General features: G+C 38.9%; 1 protein-coding gene across 2 annotated transcripts in view; it reads left to right on the plus strand.

The window, feature by feature from the left end:
- The window catches only part of UBAC2 (UBA domain containing 2), an 89,211-nt gene extending 67,787 nt beyond the window's left edge, over window positions 1-21,424 (plus strand). For both annotated transcript variants that reach the window (XM_062624668.1, XM_062624667.1), the window contains exons 7-9: window positions 3,078-3,323; window positions 17,772-17,894; window positions 21,013-21,424. In XM_062624668.1, the coding sequence (XP_062480652.1) occupies window positions 3,078-3,323; window positions 17,772-17,894; window positions 21,013-21,120 (477 nt within the window). In that variant the 3' untranslated portion in view covers window positions 21,121-21,424. The remainder of the gene's footprint in view (window positions 1-3,077; window positions 3,324-17,771; window positions 17,895-21,012) is intronic.
- Window positions 21,425-22,730: the final 1,306 nt, after the last annotated feature.

Here is a 22,730-nt window from a genome sequence, read left to right on the forward strand (position 1 = left end):
TACTTGACATTAAGATGAGTGTATGGCACTAAACCAGACTGAATCACAAGGTACATTTTAACTACAAGTGTCTTCATTCTCAGTTATTGAAAATATGCAAATAGGTATCTCTTCCTCACTAGATAAAACTTCTTGAAAATCTCTTATAACTGAGCACAGCATTTAAGGTTTCCTATACTTCCATCTAATAGTTTTATAATTGGAGTAGGTAATCAAGGGAGAGAGAGCAAGAGGAGTGGCCCTGAAATCCTAAATGGTGTGGGGTTGATACTAGATGATCTTAAGGTCCTTTCCAACCCTAACTATTGTATGGTTCTATATGGAGACAAGAAGGTGGATTGTCATGTATACTTGGTGCTCTTCACCAGTGAGTCTGTCCTTCCATCCATTTATACTTACGAAGTATTGCTGTCTCACACCATTTTTCTGAACAATTACTGATCCAAAGTAAGTTTCTTGGCAGTAGAAGATGTAGAAAATACACTTCTGCTAATGCCGCAGTTTTGTCTTGTTCTGTCACCAGGTGCTTTTTATTTTAGATTTTACTGTGAACTTTATATTGTCAGACTTCTCAACTTCCTGCTTTGTGAGGACGGAAGTCCACAGGCTTGTGTTATGCAGTGAATTTCTGTCTCAGGCAAGACAAGGAGGGGCCAAGACACAAGTGTGCTGTTGAGGAGCAGAAACGAGAGAGAAGACAGCCTACTGCAACTGGTACATTGACTATAGACCAGGCATGCTACTCCAGTGAGCTCAGTAAAGCTAGGAAGGCAGATGGGAGCCATGTGTCTCATATGCCGTGCTAAGCACTGTTCTTCATTTTAGCAATGTCCATGAACTTTTAGCCTTATAAACCCTTTTCTTCTGATCAAATACTCTGGAATTACTTGCTTTCTACAGCTACCTGAAAGGAGGTTGTAACAAGGTGGGCATCTTGTCCAAATAGGACAAGAGGCAATGGCTTCAAGTTGTGCCAGGGAAATTAAGATTGGAAATTAGGAAAAATTTCTTCCCCAAAAGGGTTGTCAAGTACTGGAACAGGCTGCCCAGGGAAGTGGTGGAGTCACCATCCCTGGTGATATTTAAAAGACGTGTAGATGTGGGGCTTAGGAACATGGTTTAGTGGTGGACTTGGCAGAATTACTTTAACAGTTGGACTTTATGATCTTAAGGGTCTTTTCTAACTTACATGATTCTATGATGCTATGACTAGCTGTCTCTACCTAAAAATATATGAGAATGCTTTTATTGATGCAGCTGTTAGTGAGTGCATGCAGTACACTTCCCTTTCTGAGGCAAACAAGTCCCGAAGTACTGACAGTAAAGACTTGCTGTTGCTATCTGTTGTATTTTCTATCTTGAGTTGATAAGAGACTGATTCTGTTTGTGGTTAGTGTGTTCAGACGCATTCAGGGAGATGCAGATTTTCCTATCACCACTTGCTTTGTTTTGTTCTGTGACTTTTTGAACCCGTTCAAGATTTAAGGTACCTTGAAATCATTAGACCTCAACAGTGTATGGTAGTTGATAAGAATGAGCAGAGCTCAGTAGCTGGGAGGGGCATTTGTAAGAAGTGGAAGAATGCTGGTGTGATGTTGGATCAGGTATTTTGGTTTTGTAACAGGCAGTTTTCCCTGCCTGGTTAACATCTATGCAACCAGGAATGTGGGACCAAAGGGGAGATCTGGCTCCACAGCCTAACAACAGGAGATGGGAGAAAGGAAGATAATTTGTCAGTTCTGGTGCTGCTTGCGCATTTTGCATCTAAGAAATCATCAGATTAAATGTATACGTAATATTTGCAACCTGGTTCAGTAATGCTTGCTTCCAAAAAAGTTATATTCCTGATATGGTAGCCCTACAGGCTACATTTTCATGAGTGAAGAGCTTATATACATAACCCTCTTGGAACCTACTGGTTAGCTTCCAAGGGACCTTCTTGCTAGGTAGATACCTCAAGTACTACACACCAGAAGTAGGTAAATGGCAGAAGTGATAGGAATTTTCCTCCTCTTACTCTTTGGCAATTTAATTCTTATTTTCCAGTTGATGTGCACAAGTTTTTGTCATGGGCTTACAGTCATCTGGAACGGTTTCACTGGAGCTGAGGAAAGAATTTCTGAGGTCACAAAGCGGCTTCTGTTCCAGTGTCCTGTCATTCTGGAGTCCAGTCAGGACCTTTCTTTGAGTACAGAAAATTTTTGTTAAAGTAGGCCAATGTACTACTTTCTTTATTTCAGTTTTATTCTACTTTCATATTATGACTGCTGTCAGTCATAAAGGTGTAAGACCAAACACAGGCTACCATTCTAAAATGAGAGAGAACAGTTTTAAACTGCCCTTAACCCCCTCAATCTTTTCTTGCTATGAGGAAGGAGGTAAATAGGATAGGACAAGAGGAAGGCAACAAACTCTGGCTTTTTTGATGTCATTTTTTAATGAACTGGGTTTGAATATTTTTTTGTCCCCTAGAAGGTAGATGGGATCCTTTTGGAATAAGTCTGTGCATACTCTTAGATTTACCTTCAAATCTGCTGGTTTGATTTTGTTCTTACTCGAAGGGGAGACTTGGGTGCTGAGGGCAGCAGCCAAAAAGAGGTCAGCTTTTTAGGAAGTGTTTACAATGCTTCAGCATCCTCAAGGGCAGCCTTAATCTTCTCAGGTCAGCATGCGGCATACCCTGACAAGTTCCTTTACTAGAAATGAAAATTTTGTTTGAATTTTGACCTTTTTGAGAAAGGGTTGCTTGGTTTGGGCTCAAATTCTGAAACAAACAAAAAACCCCAAGCAGCTTTCTGAGTCACTGGCAGTGCAGTACACAGATTTTTAAAAGTAATAGTCTGTAGTTGTGGGGAAGTTGGAGGTAAAGAAATCCCCTATTCTTTCTCTGATTCTTGTCTGAGAACTCTGGGTAAACGCAATAATGAGTGCTTTAGAAACAGAAAGACCAACTGCTATCTGCAGCGAAATGCAAAGTAAATTTGGTGCATTTAAGCTTTTTGGTTTTGTGATGTTGTTTTTTTTTTGTTGTTTTGATTTTGGTTCGTTTTTTTTTAACGTTTCATTTTTCATTTTAGGTTTCTGGGATTTGTTACAATAGCAGTATATTAAAAGTTCATCGAATTCTTTGTGTGCCCAGCTGGGTAGCAAAGATATTTTCTTGGACTCTTGAACCAATCTTCTCATCTGCGGAACCAACAAATGAAGTTCGTGTGGGAATGGGAGCAACAGTTGACATCCAGAGGCAGCAGAGAATGGAGTTACTGGATCGTCAAATCATGATGTCTCAAGTTGCCCAAATGAGGAGGCAAAGGCAGCAGCAGGTATTGATATATGTTCTGTAAGGACTACTAAGTTATCGGAAAAATGCATTTTTGGTTCATGTATCTTTTGTGGTTCCTGTTTCTTAAAAAGGATGTCTCTCTTTATTCTCCTCCATCAGTCTGTCATACACTGTTGTACTGCTAATAGTCATTTTAGTGTTTTATATGTGTATGTTAAAACTGCTTCACAAGATGTAAGCAGAATGTTAGACAATCCTGTAGGGATATCAGTACTTCTGGCATTCTTTCATCAAAAAAGAGGCTGAAGGGTAAAGTGATTGCCTTTCAGGGTCTTTAGTAAGAGTCATTGAGGAAAGTTAGGAAATCAAAATGCTCCTGACTCTTCTGAGTAATTTTATTGTTAGTAACCTTGTCAGAGAGGTTGAAAATTGTCTACAGAACTCTTTTTTTGCAGGTGTACTTTGATCAAGGCTTGTTTCTTTTAAGCAGGTGCAGAAATTAAATTCTCTAACTTTCCTACAAAGGCCAACCAACTTTCTGTTTATTTTGACTTTGCCACTTTTAATACTCTTGGTTTATTTCCTTATTGAATAGAATAGCAGAGCCTTTTATTTCCTCTGGTTTAGTCAAACCAGTAAATGCAGATATTCACATACTTTGCAGTAAAACAAGGTGTCTTAAGTCACTTTTTCCTGTATCTTAAGTGTATGTATTACTACTTTATCAAACCTAGCAGTCAACGTAGGCCTTGCATAGCTTTATGTGAACATATATTGCTCATAATTTAGTTACAGCATAGCAATTCGAGGTCTTTACTGAGTTTTCTCTGCCTGAAATGCAGGTCTGTCCTGGTGCGCAGGTTCTTGTTGTGTTTGGGGTACTGTAGTGCAAGTAGGTATAGCTATGTTAACAGTTAGTGTTGCCAGAATTAGAGGTGTGATGGCATAAAGCCATCAACTGAGTATGGATCTTTCTTTCCAGTCCCTGATAACATAATTCCATTTTCCATGATTTCTTAACTTTTCAGACTGATGAAATTGTTCCTCAGGTGGAAAGATCATAATCTACTTCTCTCTGTTCCCATTAGAATGTTAATGAGTTTTAACATAAGAATTGAACTAGAAATTACTCAGTACTTGAACCTTTCTGTTGGACTACAAGGTGCTGGAAGGACTGCAGTCAGGTTTCTTCAGTTAGGAGGAAGAAGCCATTTCCAGTTATGAAGGACAATCTTTATAGTATACCTTTAATTGCAAAAAGTGGTAAATAAGTTCAGAAAAGTAAATGATAAAAGAAGAGTTGGTAACATTTTTTTCTCTTCCTTTTCTTAGGCTAGGAGCAATGAAAGTGGAAAATACTTTTTCATGTTTGACTTCAAATAGAGTTCTTAGAGGTGGAGGGGTTTAAGCAAAATAAATGAACATTATGTGAATATCAGTAAGATGCTTCCCTTTACAAGCTGCTGAAACACTTTCAAGTTTGGCCTTTAAGTTGAGAGCAGCGTGTAGTTAACTGATAGTGCTAATCTCTGAAACCAGTGTTCAGAAGGCGATGGGATCAATGTATGAATGTTCCAGAGAGGCTCCTCAGAAAAGATGTGTCACGAAGACATTTGTCCGGCCTTTTTTTAGTGACTCGCTCACATAATTTACTGGCCATCAACTAAATCACAAAAAGCATAATTCACAAGTGTTGAGATGTAGCAGTAAAAATGAAAAGCAGACGATTTCCATCTCAAAATTATATTTACAAAAAATAAAACCTGTTTTTTTGGGTTGCTGTACTTCAGCAAATAAGTTTCTAAGACTTTTCAGTCTTAAAAGTTGTAATTTGAAGACAGTGGAGTTGAACAGATCACCTTACAGATGGAATTTAGATTATAGTTTTACCTGTGGTAGTAAAGCTGATAAAAATGCAGATCAGTTTGTTAGGGAGTTCTTTTTGTGAAACTGGAAATAATAAAAGTCAGCAAATATGGCTTTGAATTTTATTCTGGGAGAATAGTGAGCAGATTTCTGGACTCCCACTATGCTGTAGAGGTGAGCTAAATTAACATTTTCTTTCCTGCTATCCATTTTGTTTGGTGAATGAAGTGAACTTTTAACTTCCCTGCATGCCATAGTGCAACAGTTTTGTTTAGCTGTCCCTTGAGAAGGTGCTCTGCCTGTTCCTCTTACTCAAGTTCATATGAGAAAAGAGACAATGCAGTTTCTGTGTGTATTTGGTAGCATTAAGGAAGGAGAACACAAGAATATCATACATGGTTTTAACGGTGCTCTTTTGTAAGTACAGTGTGGCACACTCTGTTCTGGTCATAAGGAGGCCTCTTTCTTAAATAGATGCTTTATGTAGTAAGCTTTTTCTTCAAGTCTGTGCAAGAAAATCTGAAGAATGTGAGCCTGACAAGTTACACAAGCCAACACAAAATGAGTAAACATTTTAAAAAATGAAAAAGAAAAGAATTAAAGGGGAGGTGTGGGGGAAGCACAGAAAGAAACAAGAGGGAAGTGTTTCTCATAGGGTTTTACTGTACCTCAAGATACTGCAATGTAAATGATTTTATGGAGGGGGTTCTTTTTTTTTTTTTTTCTTGCTCTTCACTAAGCTTTTGTATCCAAACCACAATTCACTTTGGATGTTTCCTACAAGAAGAAAACCCAAAAGACAGAAAAAAAAAACAACTACCCCAGAATATCTTTGCTGGCAACTCTTTGAGCTTTACCTTTCCCAGTCTTTGTGTAGCTGAAATGTTCTGGTCTGGTCTGAAGGGGCCTGAAGCACTGAGCTGTGTGTGTGAGTTTTGGGTTGTCATAGAATCACAGAATCATAGAATAGTTAGGGTTGGAAAGGACCTTAAGATCATCCAGTTCCAAAACCCCTGCCATGGGCAGGGACACCTCACGCTAAACCAAGTCACTCAAGGCTTCGTCCAGCCTGGCCTTGAACACTGCCAGGGATGGAGCATTCACAACCTCCCTGGGCAACCCATTCCAGCGCCTCACCACCCGCACACTAAAGAACTTCTTCCTTATATCCAATCTGAACTTCCCCTGTTTAAGTTCAAACCTGTTACCCCTTGTCCTGTCACTACAGTCCCTAATGAAAAGTCTGTCTCCAGCATCCCTATAGCCTCCCTTCTGATACTGGAAGGCTGCTATGAGGTCTCCACACAGCCTTCTCTTCAAGGAGCTTGTGGTAGAATTTGAACATAAACCACCAACTTCATTACTTGAAATGCCTCTTTTTAACCTTCAGTGGTTCAGTGTTACTGTGCCCGAGTATGTTGTTAGAAACTGAAAAAAAAATCTCATGTTGCTAGTTTCTCAGGGGAGTGTGGTTACATGGTGACTTATTTTTGTCTTGGTTTCTAGTTGTTGTGGATACAGCCCTTAAACAGGTGGTAGTGTGCATATTCAAAGCTTTCTGTTCTGTTTTGTCTTCCATGGATAATCCTGACAAATTATGGTGGAGAATTACTGAGCATCTCCTCCATGCGCCTTTTGAAGCAGAAGATATTATATAAATAAAAAGTGTGCCATATATGTTCATTCTGTCAGAAAATACCAGCTTGTTATTTTGCTCCTGCTTTTAAAAATTCAGTTTCTTAGTTCTTTTCTTTCCCACTCTTGCCTATCCTCTTTCCTAATTCAAATGATTCATCCTTTTCCCTCCCCCCCATTATCTGATCTCTTTTTTCCCTACATATCACTTTCACATTATCATTTCTCACTATGCCATTTTCCCTCCACATTTTCATCATCTCTTCCTCCTCATCTCCATTGTTTCCCATACTTTGTGTTTGCTCCTGAATGAAATCTTTCTTCACTTTGGGGGAAGTTCTCTCCCGTTATGTTTACCACCAGTAATCATTTGCTGATTCATCATGAAGCTGATAGGATTTTAGGGATGAATGCCTCTCACCTTTCTCTGATTCAAACAAGATGTAGTTGAGGCCTTTGCGCACTATTTCATCCTTTGAATATCGTAATATCCATGAACATTTTGGTCTTCCTCTTCTGACTTTTCTATTTCATGATCTTTTTCTATTTCCCAGCATTTTTCTGAAGTTTATCTTTCTGTAACCCAAATGAAAGCCCTGATGGGAAAAGGGAAGCAACTGCTGCATCTGTGTACTAGTGTGGTAGCAGGGAGTCAACTTTCACTTCCCATTGAGAAACTAGGAGGGAGGCTGGCAGATAATTAATGTGTAAATAGATGAGGGAGGAATCCGTGCCTTTACTGACAACACTGTTGTCACTAAAGATGGATATGGGGAAGGTGGTGGAAAGTTGCAGAAAAGGTGGCCAATGCCTTTTGTTGACAACTAAATACCACTTCTACTTTGAGCACTCATCCTTGTGCCCAGGTGTGTGAACCTCAGTCCCTTCATCTTGAAAAAATGCTTTCTATATCCACAGAGCATTTATTCCTTCATTCATGTTGAGCATGTTAATGACACTGTATTGCCTGCTGCTTGGTTTCTCTTTAAGTTTTTTGGCTTAGAAACGGGCTTCACCAGGTTGGTCCAGACTGTGTGCTAAACCTACAGCCATATATGAAAACCTTCATTTCACTACCTCTTTTCTGCCCTATCCTCCACTTTGTTTGTTCCCTCCTGTCTTTTTGTTCTTCTGTTCCAGCTGCCATTACTTTTCAGTGAGTCCAGACTCTCCTTTGATTCATATCACACTGCATCTCTATATGGGATTCTACAGCTTGCAAAGACCAGACTTCTGTAACAATGTGACTTCCTCTAATTGTTCATTCATTAGATGCCTTTCTCCTGGGACACTGGAGAGATGGTCTGTGGGTAGGCACACTGAGTGTCTTTATTATTATGGGGAGTCTCATATCCTGAAAAATGTGCAAGTTTCACATTTTGTCAGCTAAGGAATGTGAGGCTAGATTGCTGATTTACCTTCTGGCTATACATAAGTGTTAAACTCCTGACCTTGGAAGAAAATACATTACTAGCATGAAGACTTTCCTGTCTCAAGAATTCCTCCTCAGGAATGTTATTGTCATTCACAGTGGTAGAAAAAAAAAACACTCTCAGACAGTCCATTTCTGCTCTCTTAAGTGTAAGAACCAGACCTGAGCATATTCTTTAGTTCTCCCACTGGCACTGAGGTGCCACTTTGACAAAGTCTTGAATAACTTAATAAGTTTGAGTAAAACAACAAGTCTTTCAAACACAGATTTTGAACTGTGAAGGCATTCTGCAACCCCTATACATTGCTGGGTCCATATAAACTCTTGCTCTCACAGCCAGAACATTTGATGAAAGCAGCTTGATCGTGTTGTTCCACAGGTGTATGTATCATCAGGAAGTGATCTGCCAGACTGTACCTGAATAAATGGGTGAGATTTTTCAGCCAAGAGTTACGCAAAGTCATCTTCTCTGAATAGGTTTGCATTGCAAGTAGTCTATGTTACCCAAGGCTACTTTGGGATTTTGTGACACAGTTCAGTAGAAACTGCCTTTAGCAACCTTGCTATATAGACTTCAAAGACAGCTATATGTTGGGTACCGGTAGAATTAAAAGTTTCTTTGAGCTCAGACTCAGATGTGTGTGTACAAAATTTGGCATCATATTTTTAAAGAATTCTGTTAACTAGTAAGTATTTATGGGTTTATTTCAGCCCATGAATGAAACATGTATGCTGCAGCAATAATCATTGTGGCTAAATCTAGACTCAGGATTCCTTCATTCTTCCTTTCCTCTGCATGCTGATGTACTCGTGTGAATTCACCCCAAGCCTTTTTTGAAATCACAGACAACTTCCATTTTTGTAGAGAAAATATTATCTTCTCTTTCAGACCTCCGTGAGTCTTTTAACTCATCCTTTGCTTTTTGGCACTCTTCTGGCATTTTCAAAATCTGGATGATTCTCTGTAATGGTTTAATAAAGTTTTTTTTCGTGTGGAGAACAAGCCTGTTTTTATTAAAAACAGGATCTTTACTCTTAGAGGTTGATGAGTATAAAACCTGCAGATAGTGCTGATGTTGGCATGTGTGAACGTTGTTCTTTAGCTGTTTCATTTCAATAATATATTTGCAGCAGTTGATAACCTACTGCTATTTAGGTATTTTTCTTTTCTTTTCCCGAATAAGCTTTTTCATGGATTCCAGGTGTGAAATTAACAATGTTGAGTTTCCAGATTGCTGATCCAGGTGATGAACAGTTTATGATAATTTCATCTACAGGCAACCACTTTATTTTTCTGGCTTTTTCACAGAAATTGGCAGTTCCACAAGCTGACAGACACTAGTAGACCACTAGAATAACCTGAATGTGTCTCATTAACATCCACTTGTCACGATCACAAGGCTGTCTCTTTAACTCCTACTCCTCAGAACCACCCTGCTCACACATTGAACTATCATCTTTTTCTTGGACTGGGATTATGAAATTCTCTTTCCATCTGACTGAGCTTTTGAGTTATAGCCTTTGAATTCAGTTTAATATTTGTAATTGATTTCCCTGGAGAAGCAGTTGTTGATAACGGTGGTTGGACAACTTCTAAAGCAAAATACCATTTTTATTTCAAAGCAAGTAATTTTTTGAGAAATAGAGTATGTTTGTTCTCCTGTATGATTTTTCTATATTCTTTTCGTTTGACAATTTAACTTGAGGCAGTTCTCCAGAGAAAGGCTCCTGGTGTACAAATCTCCCCAAGCATTTCCAGAGTATTGAATTCTCTGATCTGTTTCTGTTTACACAAGGCAAGTTTCCTTTTAGCTGTACCTGTTCCTTAATTTCTAGCTTTGAGCGTGGGCAAATAAGGCATCCAGTTTGGGGAGTGATCAGTTATTAGATTCCAGGGCTTCAGCTGTCCTTGCAGTCTGCTCTGAGAGACTCTTGATGGGCCATTTCATCCTAGTGTCATCTTCCACAAGAAGGTCAGATAGGAAGTGGTCCATCTTAGTATTCAGGAACTCTGCTATTAGCACATAACAACTGCAGCCAAGTTTCACTGATTGTTCATTAGTGCACTGCCTTTAGAGGCACAATAGATACAGAAGTTTTGCCAGATAGCATTGCAAGTATGATACCTTGTATGTTGACTTTGGGATCTCACCAAATGGAAGTCCCTCGTATTTATAACCTAAGACAGAAATTGAATCTTTACATCCCAAAATGGAATGCTAATTTGTTTTTTTCCTCTACCTCACCACAGACTAGCCCTTTATATACTCAACTATATGTTTCTGCTGGTATGTGGGAGAATTTGGTTTGTTATCTTAGCTTGTCAAAACAAAACGATTTTGGAACTCTGATTTCTCATTTTTGTTTCTTACTTTCTCCCTTTTTTGTTTCTCTACTTATTCCTTATTACTCTTTAAAAGGTTCTGTGCACAAGAGGTGGAGGATCGTCTGTCTAACCTCATGCCTTAGTAACAGTCCACTGTCACCAGTCAGCATCCAAAGAGCCATGTAGTAAGGATTAGAACTGTCTCTGTTTTGTGTAAAATGTCTGAAACAGTGCTAATGTTATTTCCTCGAGTACAGACTCTGTGTTTATGCTAGTGGACCTGCCTTCAGCATTTGGCATGCTTCTCCACCCCAGTTGTCTCACTCAGAAGGTGTTGAATGCCAGCTATAAGAACAACTTCAGATCATGTCATTCCTTTAAAACTCAACTGGGGATTATGATCAACAGTTTTACCTCTCACAAGGCAGTTATAAAGATTAATTTGCAATAATGGGAACTTACTTTTCAATATATACCTGAGATTTCTGTGTGAAAAAGTGACAAGCCCCACTGCAAATAAGATGTCATGGATACATGTTTTCAACTGATGTAGCTGTGACCATGCCTGTGATGTCACAGCACCAGCAAGAGTCCAGTTTGGGCGAAGAACAGCTGACACAAGCAAGGGAAGCTGAGAAGTTTGGAAAAGGAAGTGCTTTGAAAAGGCGGTTGAAGACCTGTCTCTGCTGTCTAGAGAAGATTCAAATCCGCATTTATTATTGCAGATGAAGTCTGAGAGTCCTGCTCAACACTTCCCTAATGTTGGACCAACAAATAACATCAGTGCTCGGAAATGACATCCTCCAACTTCTGCTTGATATGAAATATCTTTCTTTCTTTTTGGCATAGTGATCCATCACTTTCTGTCTGAATTATGCAAAAGTGACTGTTACTGTGATGGACAGTTTGGTACAGAGTAATGTTTACGCTTACTGTAACAGGTTAAATGCAGAGTAGTCTGACTCTTGCAGTTTCCAGTTTTTGAGAGCACCTATGCAGCTCTTCACTTACTGCCAGCCAGTCATGTGTCTGAGTCAGATGGCACCCCTTTCTGTTGTGTGTGACAAGGAGTGGACAAGGGCAAGAGCTTGGGCATGCAGGAGTATGCGAGGAAGTGTTCACATCTCTCTGCACCTCCCTTGAACACAGTAGCAGAAACAGCCATTCCCATTTCACCTCCAAGGAACAGATGTGCCTGCCCATTAACATTTCTGGCTTCTGTTACTGTGAAGGCATTGTGCTTTGCTGAAATCCATCTGTTGTCTCTCAAGCAGCTTCAGAAGCCAGATGAAGGTGTTCCTCCTAGATTTCAAAGGAAATACTGATCAGGCTACAGAAAAGACCACATGTGGATATGTGAACTTTTGTGACATATGAGCTCCTATGGGACAATGCAGGCATCGAAGTTCAGGATGCAGCAACTAATAGTTGGAGGCAGAGCCTCTTGGCTAGAGAGACTTGTCTGTAGGGTAAGTTTCCAGAGGAAATTGAAATATCATTAGAACTTGCTGGAGTGCTTTCCTTGGTGAAAAATTCTTTCCATCATTAAGGACGATGCTCAGAACACCAATACTGTTACATTTCTACTCCCTTTCAAAAAAAAGGAAGTTATTAAAGTCAAAAGCAAAGCCAAAAATAGAAACCAACAGAAGGGTTTTATCTTCACAGAAAGAGGCAGGCTAGACGTTTGAATAAGCCTACTGGAAACTTCACCTTTTCCACTGATCTTTCTTACACAGCATTCAGAGAAGCAAGTATCATGTCATTCATGGCTATGTTTTTTCTTTGTTTATATCATTAACATGTATTTTGGAGTCAATAATTTGTAGAAAAATTTAATTCTGGAAAGCAAATAAGTGTCATCTTTTAAAATGAAGCTTTATATAAAAAAAAAGAAATTGTATATGTCTCTGCCAAGTAATGGCTCCTATGCAGAGCAGCAAACTATAAAAATGTTACTTTAAAAGATGAAATGCAAAACAATTTCCTTTTTCATTTTTCTTTCTCTGCGGTTGTTATGTTAAGAAGGGTGAACAGGACAGATATCAGGAGGTGCTTCCTGTTTGTGCAAACAGATGACAAGTTGGCATTAACCATATACATGACATAAGATTATCAGAATATCTTAACCACATGCAACACTTTCAAGAGGACTTTTCCAAAGCATTTTTTTTAATTTCCTTTTAAATTAATCTATTAAAAATATGTGCAGATGTGGCAGCTACTTAAATGAGTATTGGTTAATTGTACATAATACAACATTTTTAATTACCAAACTTTGGCTAAGAATAATACAAAGTATGCTGTGGCAGGTATGTATATGGGAAACAGGTTAGAGCTGCCTGGAGAGGGAAGAGAGTAAAAAGAGTGAAAAGAAATGGCAAAACTGGGCTTTTAGCAGGCTGTACAGTCAAGAGAGATTTGCTAGCTCTGGATATCCCTTACTCTGTAGGAAAGGAGGATACTCCTTTCCTTGTAAATGTATTGTCCCAGACACTATTGAAAAAAAAGGAAGACATCAAGGATGTGACCTCACAAAGCCCAACGTCAGTATGTAAAGCCCTGGCATCTATTCAAGGGTAGGTCATCAATATGGCATTTCCTTACAACATTTATGTGATGAAGAGCTGCTATTTTTCCATTCCCTTAATCCAGACTATTCTTAAATCTCATTCTGTGGTCACCTAAACTTGTAACCAGTTTTCTGTTTTCCTGTATCAGAAGTTCCAACATCACCAGTGTTGTCATCCACCTCTAGTATCAATTTATCTGAGACTAATAAAATGGTTTTGTTGGTATGTTTGTCTCCCACCAGGCAGTAACAAAGAATTTACAGTAAACTGATTCACCCGTTCTTTGCACTGCTAAACCAAAAGAAACTGAATTTTTCTTTAGTTCAGAAATTGCAGCCTAGAAGTTAGGGAGGGGGAAGGGCTTATAGGCCTTTCTTAGGTGTCCCTGTCACCTTTCTAGTCAAATAATGAATGAAGCAGTCTTTGTCAAGTGTTTTTCCTGATGACATGTGGAAGACTATGTTGCAGACAGAAATAAGGGCCCCCCCACCAATTTGTACAAAGTATTTTTAGAATGATAGTCTGTAGACTGAATTTTTTAATGCTTATCTGTCTCTAGTAGTACAGCAGTCAGGACTTCCAAAAACAGAGTTTTGGATTATTGCCATGAAAACAGCTGGCAATGGAGATAGAAGTCCCTCGTAGCATCCCACTGGTCCACTGGGACCAGTCCATGCAACCTTCAGCCTCTTGGCTTGTTGTGGTTTAAGCTTTTAAGTTCAGATCAACACCCTTGCTCTTTGATGAGCTTTGTGGATACTTGTGTGCCAATCAGTGTGTCTCCTTCCCTGCTCATGACTTCTAGGCTTGATCTTACACCTGCCTGATGATCTGGACTTTTGGCTGGCTATTGTAACTGTCAGGTGGACCTGCTTTGCTCTTCTCACTTGGACCCTGTGGGGACACAGGGACACAGCACATTTCAGTGAGGCCACTGCCTCTGCTTGCCTCGTCATCAACCTTGGCTTTCAGCTTGCCTTTCCTCTTGGAGCAGCACCTGCACTTGCTGCCCCCCAGCATCTAAGATTCAGGATAAAGAAGAATGTCACCTGAAATAATCTGGGTGCCAGATAGCCGCAGTCTGCCAGATGTGGAAACTGGGTCTGGATATAAGAGGTTTGATGCATCCTTCTTACCTGGTTCTGAATCATGTTAAGTCCCAGCCCTCAGACCATTTAGTATTAAACTTATTTTCATAAGAAACTGACAAACCAGAATCACGGAAGAGCTGCCTGGATTCCGCTGAATAGATTAGACGGGCAGACACTTGTTACTGAAGGTACTGCTCAAGAAAGGAGCCTTCATACTGGGCCCTTGATCGTCCTTACCACTTAATTATTAGTTCGTTTTATGCCACTCCAGGGAGCTCCATTATCTGAGACAGGCTTCTGTGGAGAGTAAGGAGATGAGTGCGAGCGCATCTGTGCTGTTGGGTGCTAGTGCCAGGATTCAAATATATTGTGAAATGCATAAATACTGGTAGCTGATTTCTTAGTAGGGACTCTGAGATGGTTTAGAGGCATCAATTAAATAAATCAGAATAGGTATCTTCATGTGAAATCTTACTGACTTCTCACAGAGTGTATTGGCATGATCAGAAAACGCTGGTACAGAAATCATCATAAAATTATGGAGGGGAGGTGTGCAAAATAATTTATGTGAGACAAGGCAGAGTATTGGTTTGGAAATCTCTGCACATTTTTTAACTGCAATTTGCAACACTAACATTTTTTTTTAGCTTTTTGGTTTGGGTCATCTTAAAAGTCAGAGATCTTCATGTATTCCTGCTGTGATAGTTAAAGTTGTCTGGAAGTGTTTACACAGTCCACACTGGAATTCCATAGCCTTGATCTCCATCTTCTGTGGATCTAAGGCATTAGCTGCACTTCCTAGTTTTCCTTACCTTTACTCTGTGGGATTGGCCACAGTCCCATAGTCCCATAGTTCCTGCTGCAGTTCTCTGAATCTGCTTTATTGAGCCTGACTTTGTGCATGTCCATCATGTAATCAAGGATAACTGGGGGGGGAAACAGTCTTCTTGCAGTTGAGATAAAGAACCCTAGTGTGCCTGGTTTTGGTCCGGTTTGTAAAGTGATACTAAGATAAGTGGGCCATGATGTTGGGATTAATCCTAAACATCAATGTTCACATACCACACCCTTTAATACTTACTGTTGTTGTGTGTTGGATATTCTTACCTTGTTAATATAGTTAAGAATGGATGGGTTATTTTTGTCTCAGCCTCCAAGGTAATTGAAATATTCTGAGGGCAATGGAAGAAGAGCTTTTCACAGCTATTTTGATCTAATTTGTCAAATCTGGTATTTTTGGGAAGGGGTTAGCAATCTTCACATGGGACACTCCAGAGTCCATCAGTCCACAGCTGTAGTTTATCAAGATAGCTGCTGTAAACCTTGAAAACTAAATAGCTGCCTTTGTAAAGAATTTGCGTTTTTTTAATTGAAAGCAATGGATTCTGTGTATGCTAATTTAAAATGCATGCTAAGGAAGTAGACAAGTCTCTTTGTAATGCTGGGTAACAGCACAGGACAGGGAGGATGCAAAATCAAACTGGAATAGGCAGCTCAGTATTGAAGCTGAGGGCACACCTGGGAAGATTTATTTCAATCTTCTGGTACACTGAATACTGCTAAATTAATACATTTATTGTAGATTTTATATTCTGTATACATTATTCTGTATGACTTCATGTGCTTCAAAGAAATATGTTATAGTCCTGTTGGCATTTTTCAGTTCACCAGTGTAATGTGAATGACCCGTGGAAGGATTATTTTCTTCTCAAGTCTTTACAGAAGGGTAAAACCAGGCAAAGCAGCGTTAGTGCAGTGTTCTTGCTGAGCTGTTGAGCTTTGTAGACTTTCAGAAAGCCAAAGTTAATGAATTAAAACTCAACATAATTCTGAGTTAGGGGAATTTATAGATGGGGAAGTACAGAGCATGTGATTTTCCACGACCACAGAGTAGTGCAGTGGTGTCAGTAGAAGATCCCTCTCCAGGTTTAAACTACAAACCAATTCTCCTTTTTGCTACACTACACTGTTTGGTTAATGCAAGGCTTATGCAGAATCCTTTGTTAAAACCTCATGACTTTTAAGCAGATGTTTTATACAGTACACAGAATAGACATATGGAGACATAAACAGTTTTGAAATTCAGAATTACTAACAGTGGAAACTATGTCTTAAAAACCAGTGATGACTCCTAGCTATTCCACATCTTCACAGGGAAAACTGTGCTCTGGTATATGGGAGGCTGGAACACTTCAGAAGCTAGAGTTTCAAATCTCCTGACTCCCCATATACTTTTAAGCGTGCTGTTGCAGTGCCCCCTGTAGTATCTGGGTTGGTTGGGTGTCCTCTAGTGAGAAAGAAAAAAAAACAAAGGAAAGGGCAGGAACACTAAATAAATGCTGCTTTTTTAAAAAAAAAAAAAAAATTTTTTTTTTTTGGTTTTTTGTGGTCTAGGAACAGGTTTAGCTGCTGCTGATGTGATTGAACAGAGAGCCTGTAATGCTCCAGGGGTACATAAAGGCAGGAAGAGCCCTTGCTGAGAGAAGAAAAGATAAAACTCTCTTAAGAGGAAGGTCTTCTGAGAAACAACATTATAGAACCAAAATAGAGCAACTAAAGGAAGGAAGTCCATGTCCTATATATACAGAAAGGGAGGGGGGATCTTCTCCATAGTAACAGGGGGAGCAGGGGAGGGGGAAAAGGGACAACCCAAACGGCAAAAGATATGTTAACAAATTGTACAGAAAAGAGAGATTTGGGGTTTGTTCTTCTTCCCTGTGGTTTCAGTGGGATATGAAGTCCCATTAAAAAATTATTTAAGCTAATAAAATGAGGATTAATTATTTTGGGACAGTTATAAAGCTTGTACTTTAGTATTTGTACTTTATATTCTAAACATCTTATTATTACAAGACTTGAAGCTTGGTTGTTAAAAGAAAGTTTCAGTTCTGTGATTTACACAGTACGGCCATTACTCCTGTGCATTTGTATTATTGCTGTGTAGTTACAAAATGTTTTGGCACTGGAATACAGCCAGATTTTGCAATGGTATTTAATACACAGAACTTAGGTGAAGTGGCCTGTGTGTCTGAAACAGTAGTGTTGGTGTCACAGGAGTAATCACTCGCATGGAAATCACAAGATATCCTCAAGGTTGGGATTGTTCTGAGTTTCCTGATGTGGTTTTGCTGATGCACTGAGAATCCATTTTTGCTTTCTCCCACCACTTGTTTCTTGCACTCTTTTCCTCCAGTTAACTCCGTCAACAGTCTTGCAGAGCACTTGCAGGACCCGCTGTTGCATGTCTTGCCAGGCAAATCCCAATCAGAAAAGAAAGTGGTCCTTTAACCTCAGAAAGCTAGTGCTGTAGTAAAGCGAATCTTTAACAGTTGGTGTGAAACAGCCTTTCCTCCTCCTGTTAATTTACAGTGATTGCTTGTAATAACTAGTAAAGCAGTAACCAGTCCCAATTTTAACTTCATAAAAGACTGCAGCAGTGTTTGTTGTTTAAAATAAAGTATTTACTCAAACCTTTACCTTTTGTATTATATGGGATGGATGATCTTTTTGTTTTAAAATACCTGTAGTTCTTTTTGGAAAGACTGACACCAGTGTCTGGTTTCAGGGTGGGATGATTAACTGGAATAGACTGTTTCCTCCTTTGCGACATAGACATAATGCAAATTACCAAGATCATCGCCCGTCTGAACAAGAGACGCCTCCACCTACTGAGGTTTCTGAAGAGCAGGTAAACGCTTTTGTGTTATAAAATGTCATTGAAAACCTGGTTAGGAGTTGTCTCTACTGACTTTTTATTATCTACTGAGACAGTTGCTTGAATGTTCTCTATAGCAGCACAAATTAGAGTATCAGATAACAGTCACAATACAGAGGCAGGAAATTGCCATTACTATCCAAATCAGAGTTACAGATCAGCTTGGGAGTTTCTGCTTTTATGTGTTAACTGTTTGGGTTTTGTATTTAAAGACAAGACAGTTTCACTAGTGTTGGCTGTTCAAATCTAATTAAAAAGAAATGTTTCAAAGAAGGAGGAATGGCAAATAGATGTCATTATTTGTCTTGTAGACACTTCCTTCACTCAGGTCTCCAGCTTAGGTTTCCAATTCATTCATATTGAAGTTCCATTTTTTGGAAATAGGAATTTTATGCTAGCTGTGGACTGCAGTGCACACTTGGTCTAAAATTTGGATGTTTCCCTCAGAAATGTGGTTCACTGACTTTACATACTGATGCCACAGAGAAGTTTGTCTTTTCTATCAAGTATAGATTTTTAGACTTACTGTATAGATTTAGACTTCTAGACTTCTGTAGATAGTTTTATAGTTTTATTCTCAAAAGAGAGGGTGATTTACTGAGAAATTAAAGAATTTAAGATTAGTCTTATTTCCATATTCAGGATTTATTGCATGCACTCAAGTTCTCCAGGTTGTAGCCTATCTGCAGTTGGCTCTATTGGCCATTTTATAGTCTAAGGTCTGTGCTACCCTTGAGCAAGAGTAGTTTTCAAGGGCACATTTTTCTTTCCCCATAACCCTTTTTTTTTAGGAGATAAGTCAACACTTGGTAGCACCGTGCTGTCATTTGTAGTTACTTTAAAATGAGCTTGTCTCAAACAGAAATCTTTGCTATGATCTGATTTCTAGTTTCGATTCAATGTTAGATTATGTTCAAAATGTTCAAAACTGCAAAGCTGTCGGCATACATCCAAAATGGGGGAAAGAAAAATACCAGAAATAAAAAAGGAAAGAGGAAAATAAAACCCCCACACTAAAGAATGCCTGAAACAAAACCCAGAAACTTAGTTTTGGCTGGGCTGAAAGCCTACTTAGTGCCAGGTATGGGGTGGACCAAAAGATCTCCCTCCTTCCTTGGACTGTTTATTTGTTTTATTGCAAATCAGATTATGGGAACTTTTATTGTTGGGCTGGAGCTAATGGAATAGTTATTAGTGTGATTTATGCTGGATTCTCACCCAAAGCATTTATGCCCAGATTTGTGAAAGCACTATACACTTATATTTTCTCATGCACTGAAGTTGTAAATCGCACCTTATTGCTGTCATTTGCAATGCTGTCTAGTTACCCTGCAGAGAAAAAAGTAATATAAGCACCTTTGATTTCTCAGGACTGTCATAACTGCACAAGGTGTCTTACAGTGGCAGAAATACAAGGTTTTCTTCTGTTCTTCAGATTAAAATTTGCAAGTATTTGCAATGCTTGTGCATACAAAAATCTCTGCATTTCTTGTGGGTTTTTTAGCACCTTAAATTACTGTTACCAGTACCTGTTTCCTTGAGTCGATTCAGTTCCTGTGGTTAAAATACATTCAGATGAAAAGAGCTTTTTGTTGTTACAATCTGTTCTCCCTGATACTGGCTGGACATTTCTGTAAATGGGACCATTGCAACTCCATCCACAGCTTCTTAAGGTTAGAATTCATGGCAACTGCTGTAAAAAAACCCTCTCTCCTGAAATGTATTTCTGTGGTTAGCTTTTCTTCCACTGCCTGCCCTTTTTCTCATAAAAAACCCAATCTTAAATGAAAAATCAGAGAGAGGAGACTTTAGAAACTAGTTACAGGTAATGAAATCCAGTTTGAAGTTAAACTGGTTGCAGAGGTATTGAAAGTAACAATTCATTTCTCTCTCTGCCAGAAAGTGAGAAACTGACATTGGGTTGTAAGGGGGAAAAAGGGGAAAGGCAGAAAAATGATCAGTATGGTATTTGATATTCTGACAACCAAGATAGCAGTTTTCAAATGTTTTGTAATGGTGTATTGAGGTTAAGAAAAGGAGGGCCCCCACCTCCAGGCATACTTGGCAGTAGCATATTTCTCAGTAAACCACCAAAGCAGGGAAGATTAAAAATGCTGACAGTTCTGGGGGGGTGTACTACAGGAAGGGGAGGTTGCTTTTAATGGCACCTTTATTTTAAAAGGCATTTAAATTATTTTCAATACTAGCGCACATTGCTCGTGCACTCCAGGAAGATTCTTTCCGTCATACTTAATTGAGAACTGTCGCTTTTAAGTTTACTTTAGATTGGAGTTTAACCATAAATTAAATTTGGTTATGCATACATTGCTTTTTACATGTGGCAGTTTGAATATCTGTTAGCGCAGAGCAAAAAGCTGAGGTGTCAAGTACACAATATTATAAAGAAGGATGGACACGTGGTTACCGATTACCAAAATCACTGTCTTAATGTGCCCTTTTCCAGATAATCCTTCCATCAAGTGTCATTGACTTATGCTGTTTTGAGAATACATAGAATCCTTCCAAGAATTTAACTGAACCTATTTAAGCCTCTCTTTTAGGGCTTTCAGGTTTATTTTAGAAACCACCTAGAATGAATAGTTTTGTGTTCTTTAATGGCCTCTGAAGAAGTAGGTATTTTGAAGGAAAGCAGAGCTAAGGATGTCTGGACAGGTTTCCGCATCTGCTATAAAACTCCATATTTTGCATACTATTGGATTCTTGAAGTCCTGTTCTTGCCAAAAGCAGCAAGCCCCAAGGTCAGATTGTAGTTGGGATGTGTGGTGCCATACTTTCTGGTTTATTCTTCTTTCAAAAATGGACCAGCTAGGAAAATACAGGTGTGGCATTTTCAGCAAACGGTTGGTTTTGAATGGAGTATCAGAAAGCAGTCATCTCTGTGGCAGTGTTCTCAAGTGTGCTGTCCCAGATGCATCTTTGTGACAGTGAATAGCTGTGTTTGCTTATTCTCTGGGGAGGCTCAGCAGCCCTATCAATGGAAAAGCAATCTCTGATACTGTTAACATGACTAGGGCACACGCATTGTGAATAAAACTGGTTTTAAAGTGGTCTTATGTTACTTCTTTTCCAGGTTGCACGACTTATGGAAATGGGATTTTCTAGGGGAGATGCTCTAGAAGCCCTGAGGGCTTCAAATAATGACTTAAATGTAGCCACTAATTTTCTGCTGCAGCACTGATGGTTTTTCGTGCGAAGGAACTTCCCTCGAAGGGTTTGTACACATCTGGAAGAGAATCAAAGCCACCTGCTGGACAGACTCGCGAAGGTCGTCCCTGCACAAACGTTGGAGAAGAGAAACTGGCTCCGCGTGACTGGTGATTCAAAGCAGTGCTAATGAATGACATGAACTGTTCCCAAGCCTTCAGATCACTCGGTGGTTTCTAGTCTGGTTGTGCTCTTCAAAGTAACGTTAGTTTCTAATTATTACTGGATATCACCTAAATTTATTTTTGAAAGAAAGTAGGTGGGTTTTTTTGTGTAAATCCTTGTTAGACATGTTATCAGGCTTAATGACTAGGAAAAGAAGCTCCAAGAACCACAACAACTAGATTTACCTATCAAGGAAAATAATATTTTCTTCATTTAGCATTTTCTAATTTGTCTAGCTTACATGTTATTTTACAGTAATAAGAGGTTTGAAGGTCATTACAATTTCAACTCCATAAAGGGTTATGGGACTATTATGTCATTCTTTGGAAAGTTTTATTAATGCTTGTAATATTTTATTTCTTTAATTCCTTTTCAAATAAAAGTTGTCATTCAGCACATAATAAACAGGTAGGATGAGAGAAAATTCATGTGCATATTGCAAGTCTGGTAAGTGACTGCTGTAAATTTAAACTTTTACAGACTGAGTGAATTCCTATTCAGATACAGGTCAGGAAGAAGATACTCATAGGAAGCAATAAAGATTAATTGAATGGTACAATAAGATCAGAACTGAAATGATTTGAATGTCTTCCATGTCTAATTCAGACAGACTCGGTAATGATGGATGTATGCTGTGTCCCTATGGGCTGGTTTCATTTTTTGAGCTGGCTACACACTGTCTTAAAAGGAAATGATAAAATGCTAACTTTTCTATTTATAGTTCTGGTTTTCTACTGTCAAAGATGCGAATGACCCTGCATTTGCCAAATCCTCACTGTTGAAGCAACTTGATGTTGATAACAGACTGGAATATTAACCTTAAGGGTGATTCAGGCTTACACAGAAGGTAACAGGATGATATGCCAAGACAGTACAATATTGGTTTAGAATTTTAGAGTGATAAATAAGCTTGCTCGGCTTGACTCTGAGAAATGCTCAATATTAGCACCTCAGGAGTTTCAGGGTGGAGAGAGGTGAACACCTCTATAAAACCAAGCTGAAGTAATACAAGATTCCAAACTGTGACTCTGTGAAACCAGTATACACATGTATCTCAAGCATTTAATATGTTTCTGTATGTACTTGTGTTTGTATATTGTGTGTATATGTGTTTATTTATATACACACAGGCGTATTTAATACAGACATTTAGAATAAGATGCAGGTCATCAGAAACATAACAGAAGGCAACACCAGGTACAAAGGGGAGAAGGTAAAAGAATACAGAAGAGAGAAGGATGTTTTGGAAATCAGAATGAACATGTGTGTATTAAAGTATAGATCTGCAGTCTCACTTGGCCTGGAAAATATACCAGGAAACTGCAGGACAAGATTTAGGGAGAGAGAGAGAGAGGTACCTTTCTTTATCTCTTTTAATTGACTGATAAAACTGAAAAAAAGCCCTTTAGGCATACAAGT

Source organism: Pezoporus occidentalis, unplaced genomic scaffold (genome assembly GCF_034315485.1).
Source record: "Pezoporus occidentalis ecotype Australia unplaced genomic scaffold, CSIRO_AGI_Poc_V1 ctg27, whole genome shotgun sequence".
NCBI classification, from domain to species: Eukaryota; Metazoa; Chordata; class Aves; order Psittaciformes; family Psittacidae; genus Pezoporus; species Pezoporus occidentalis.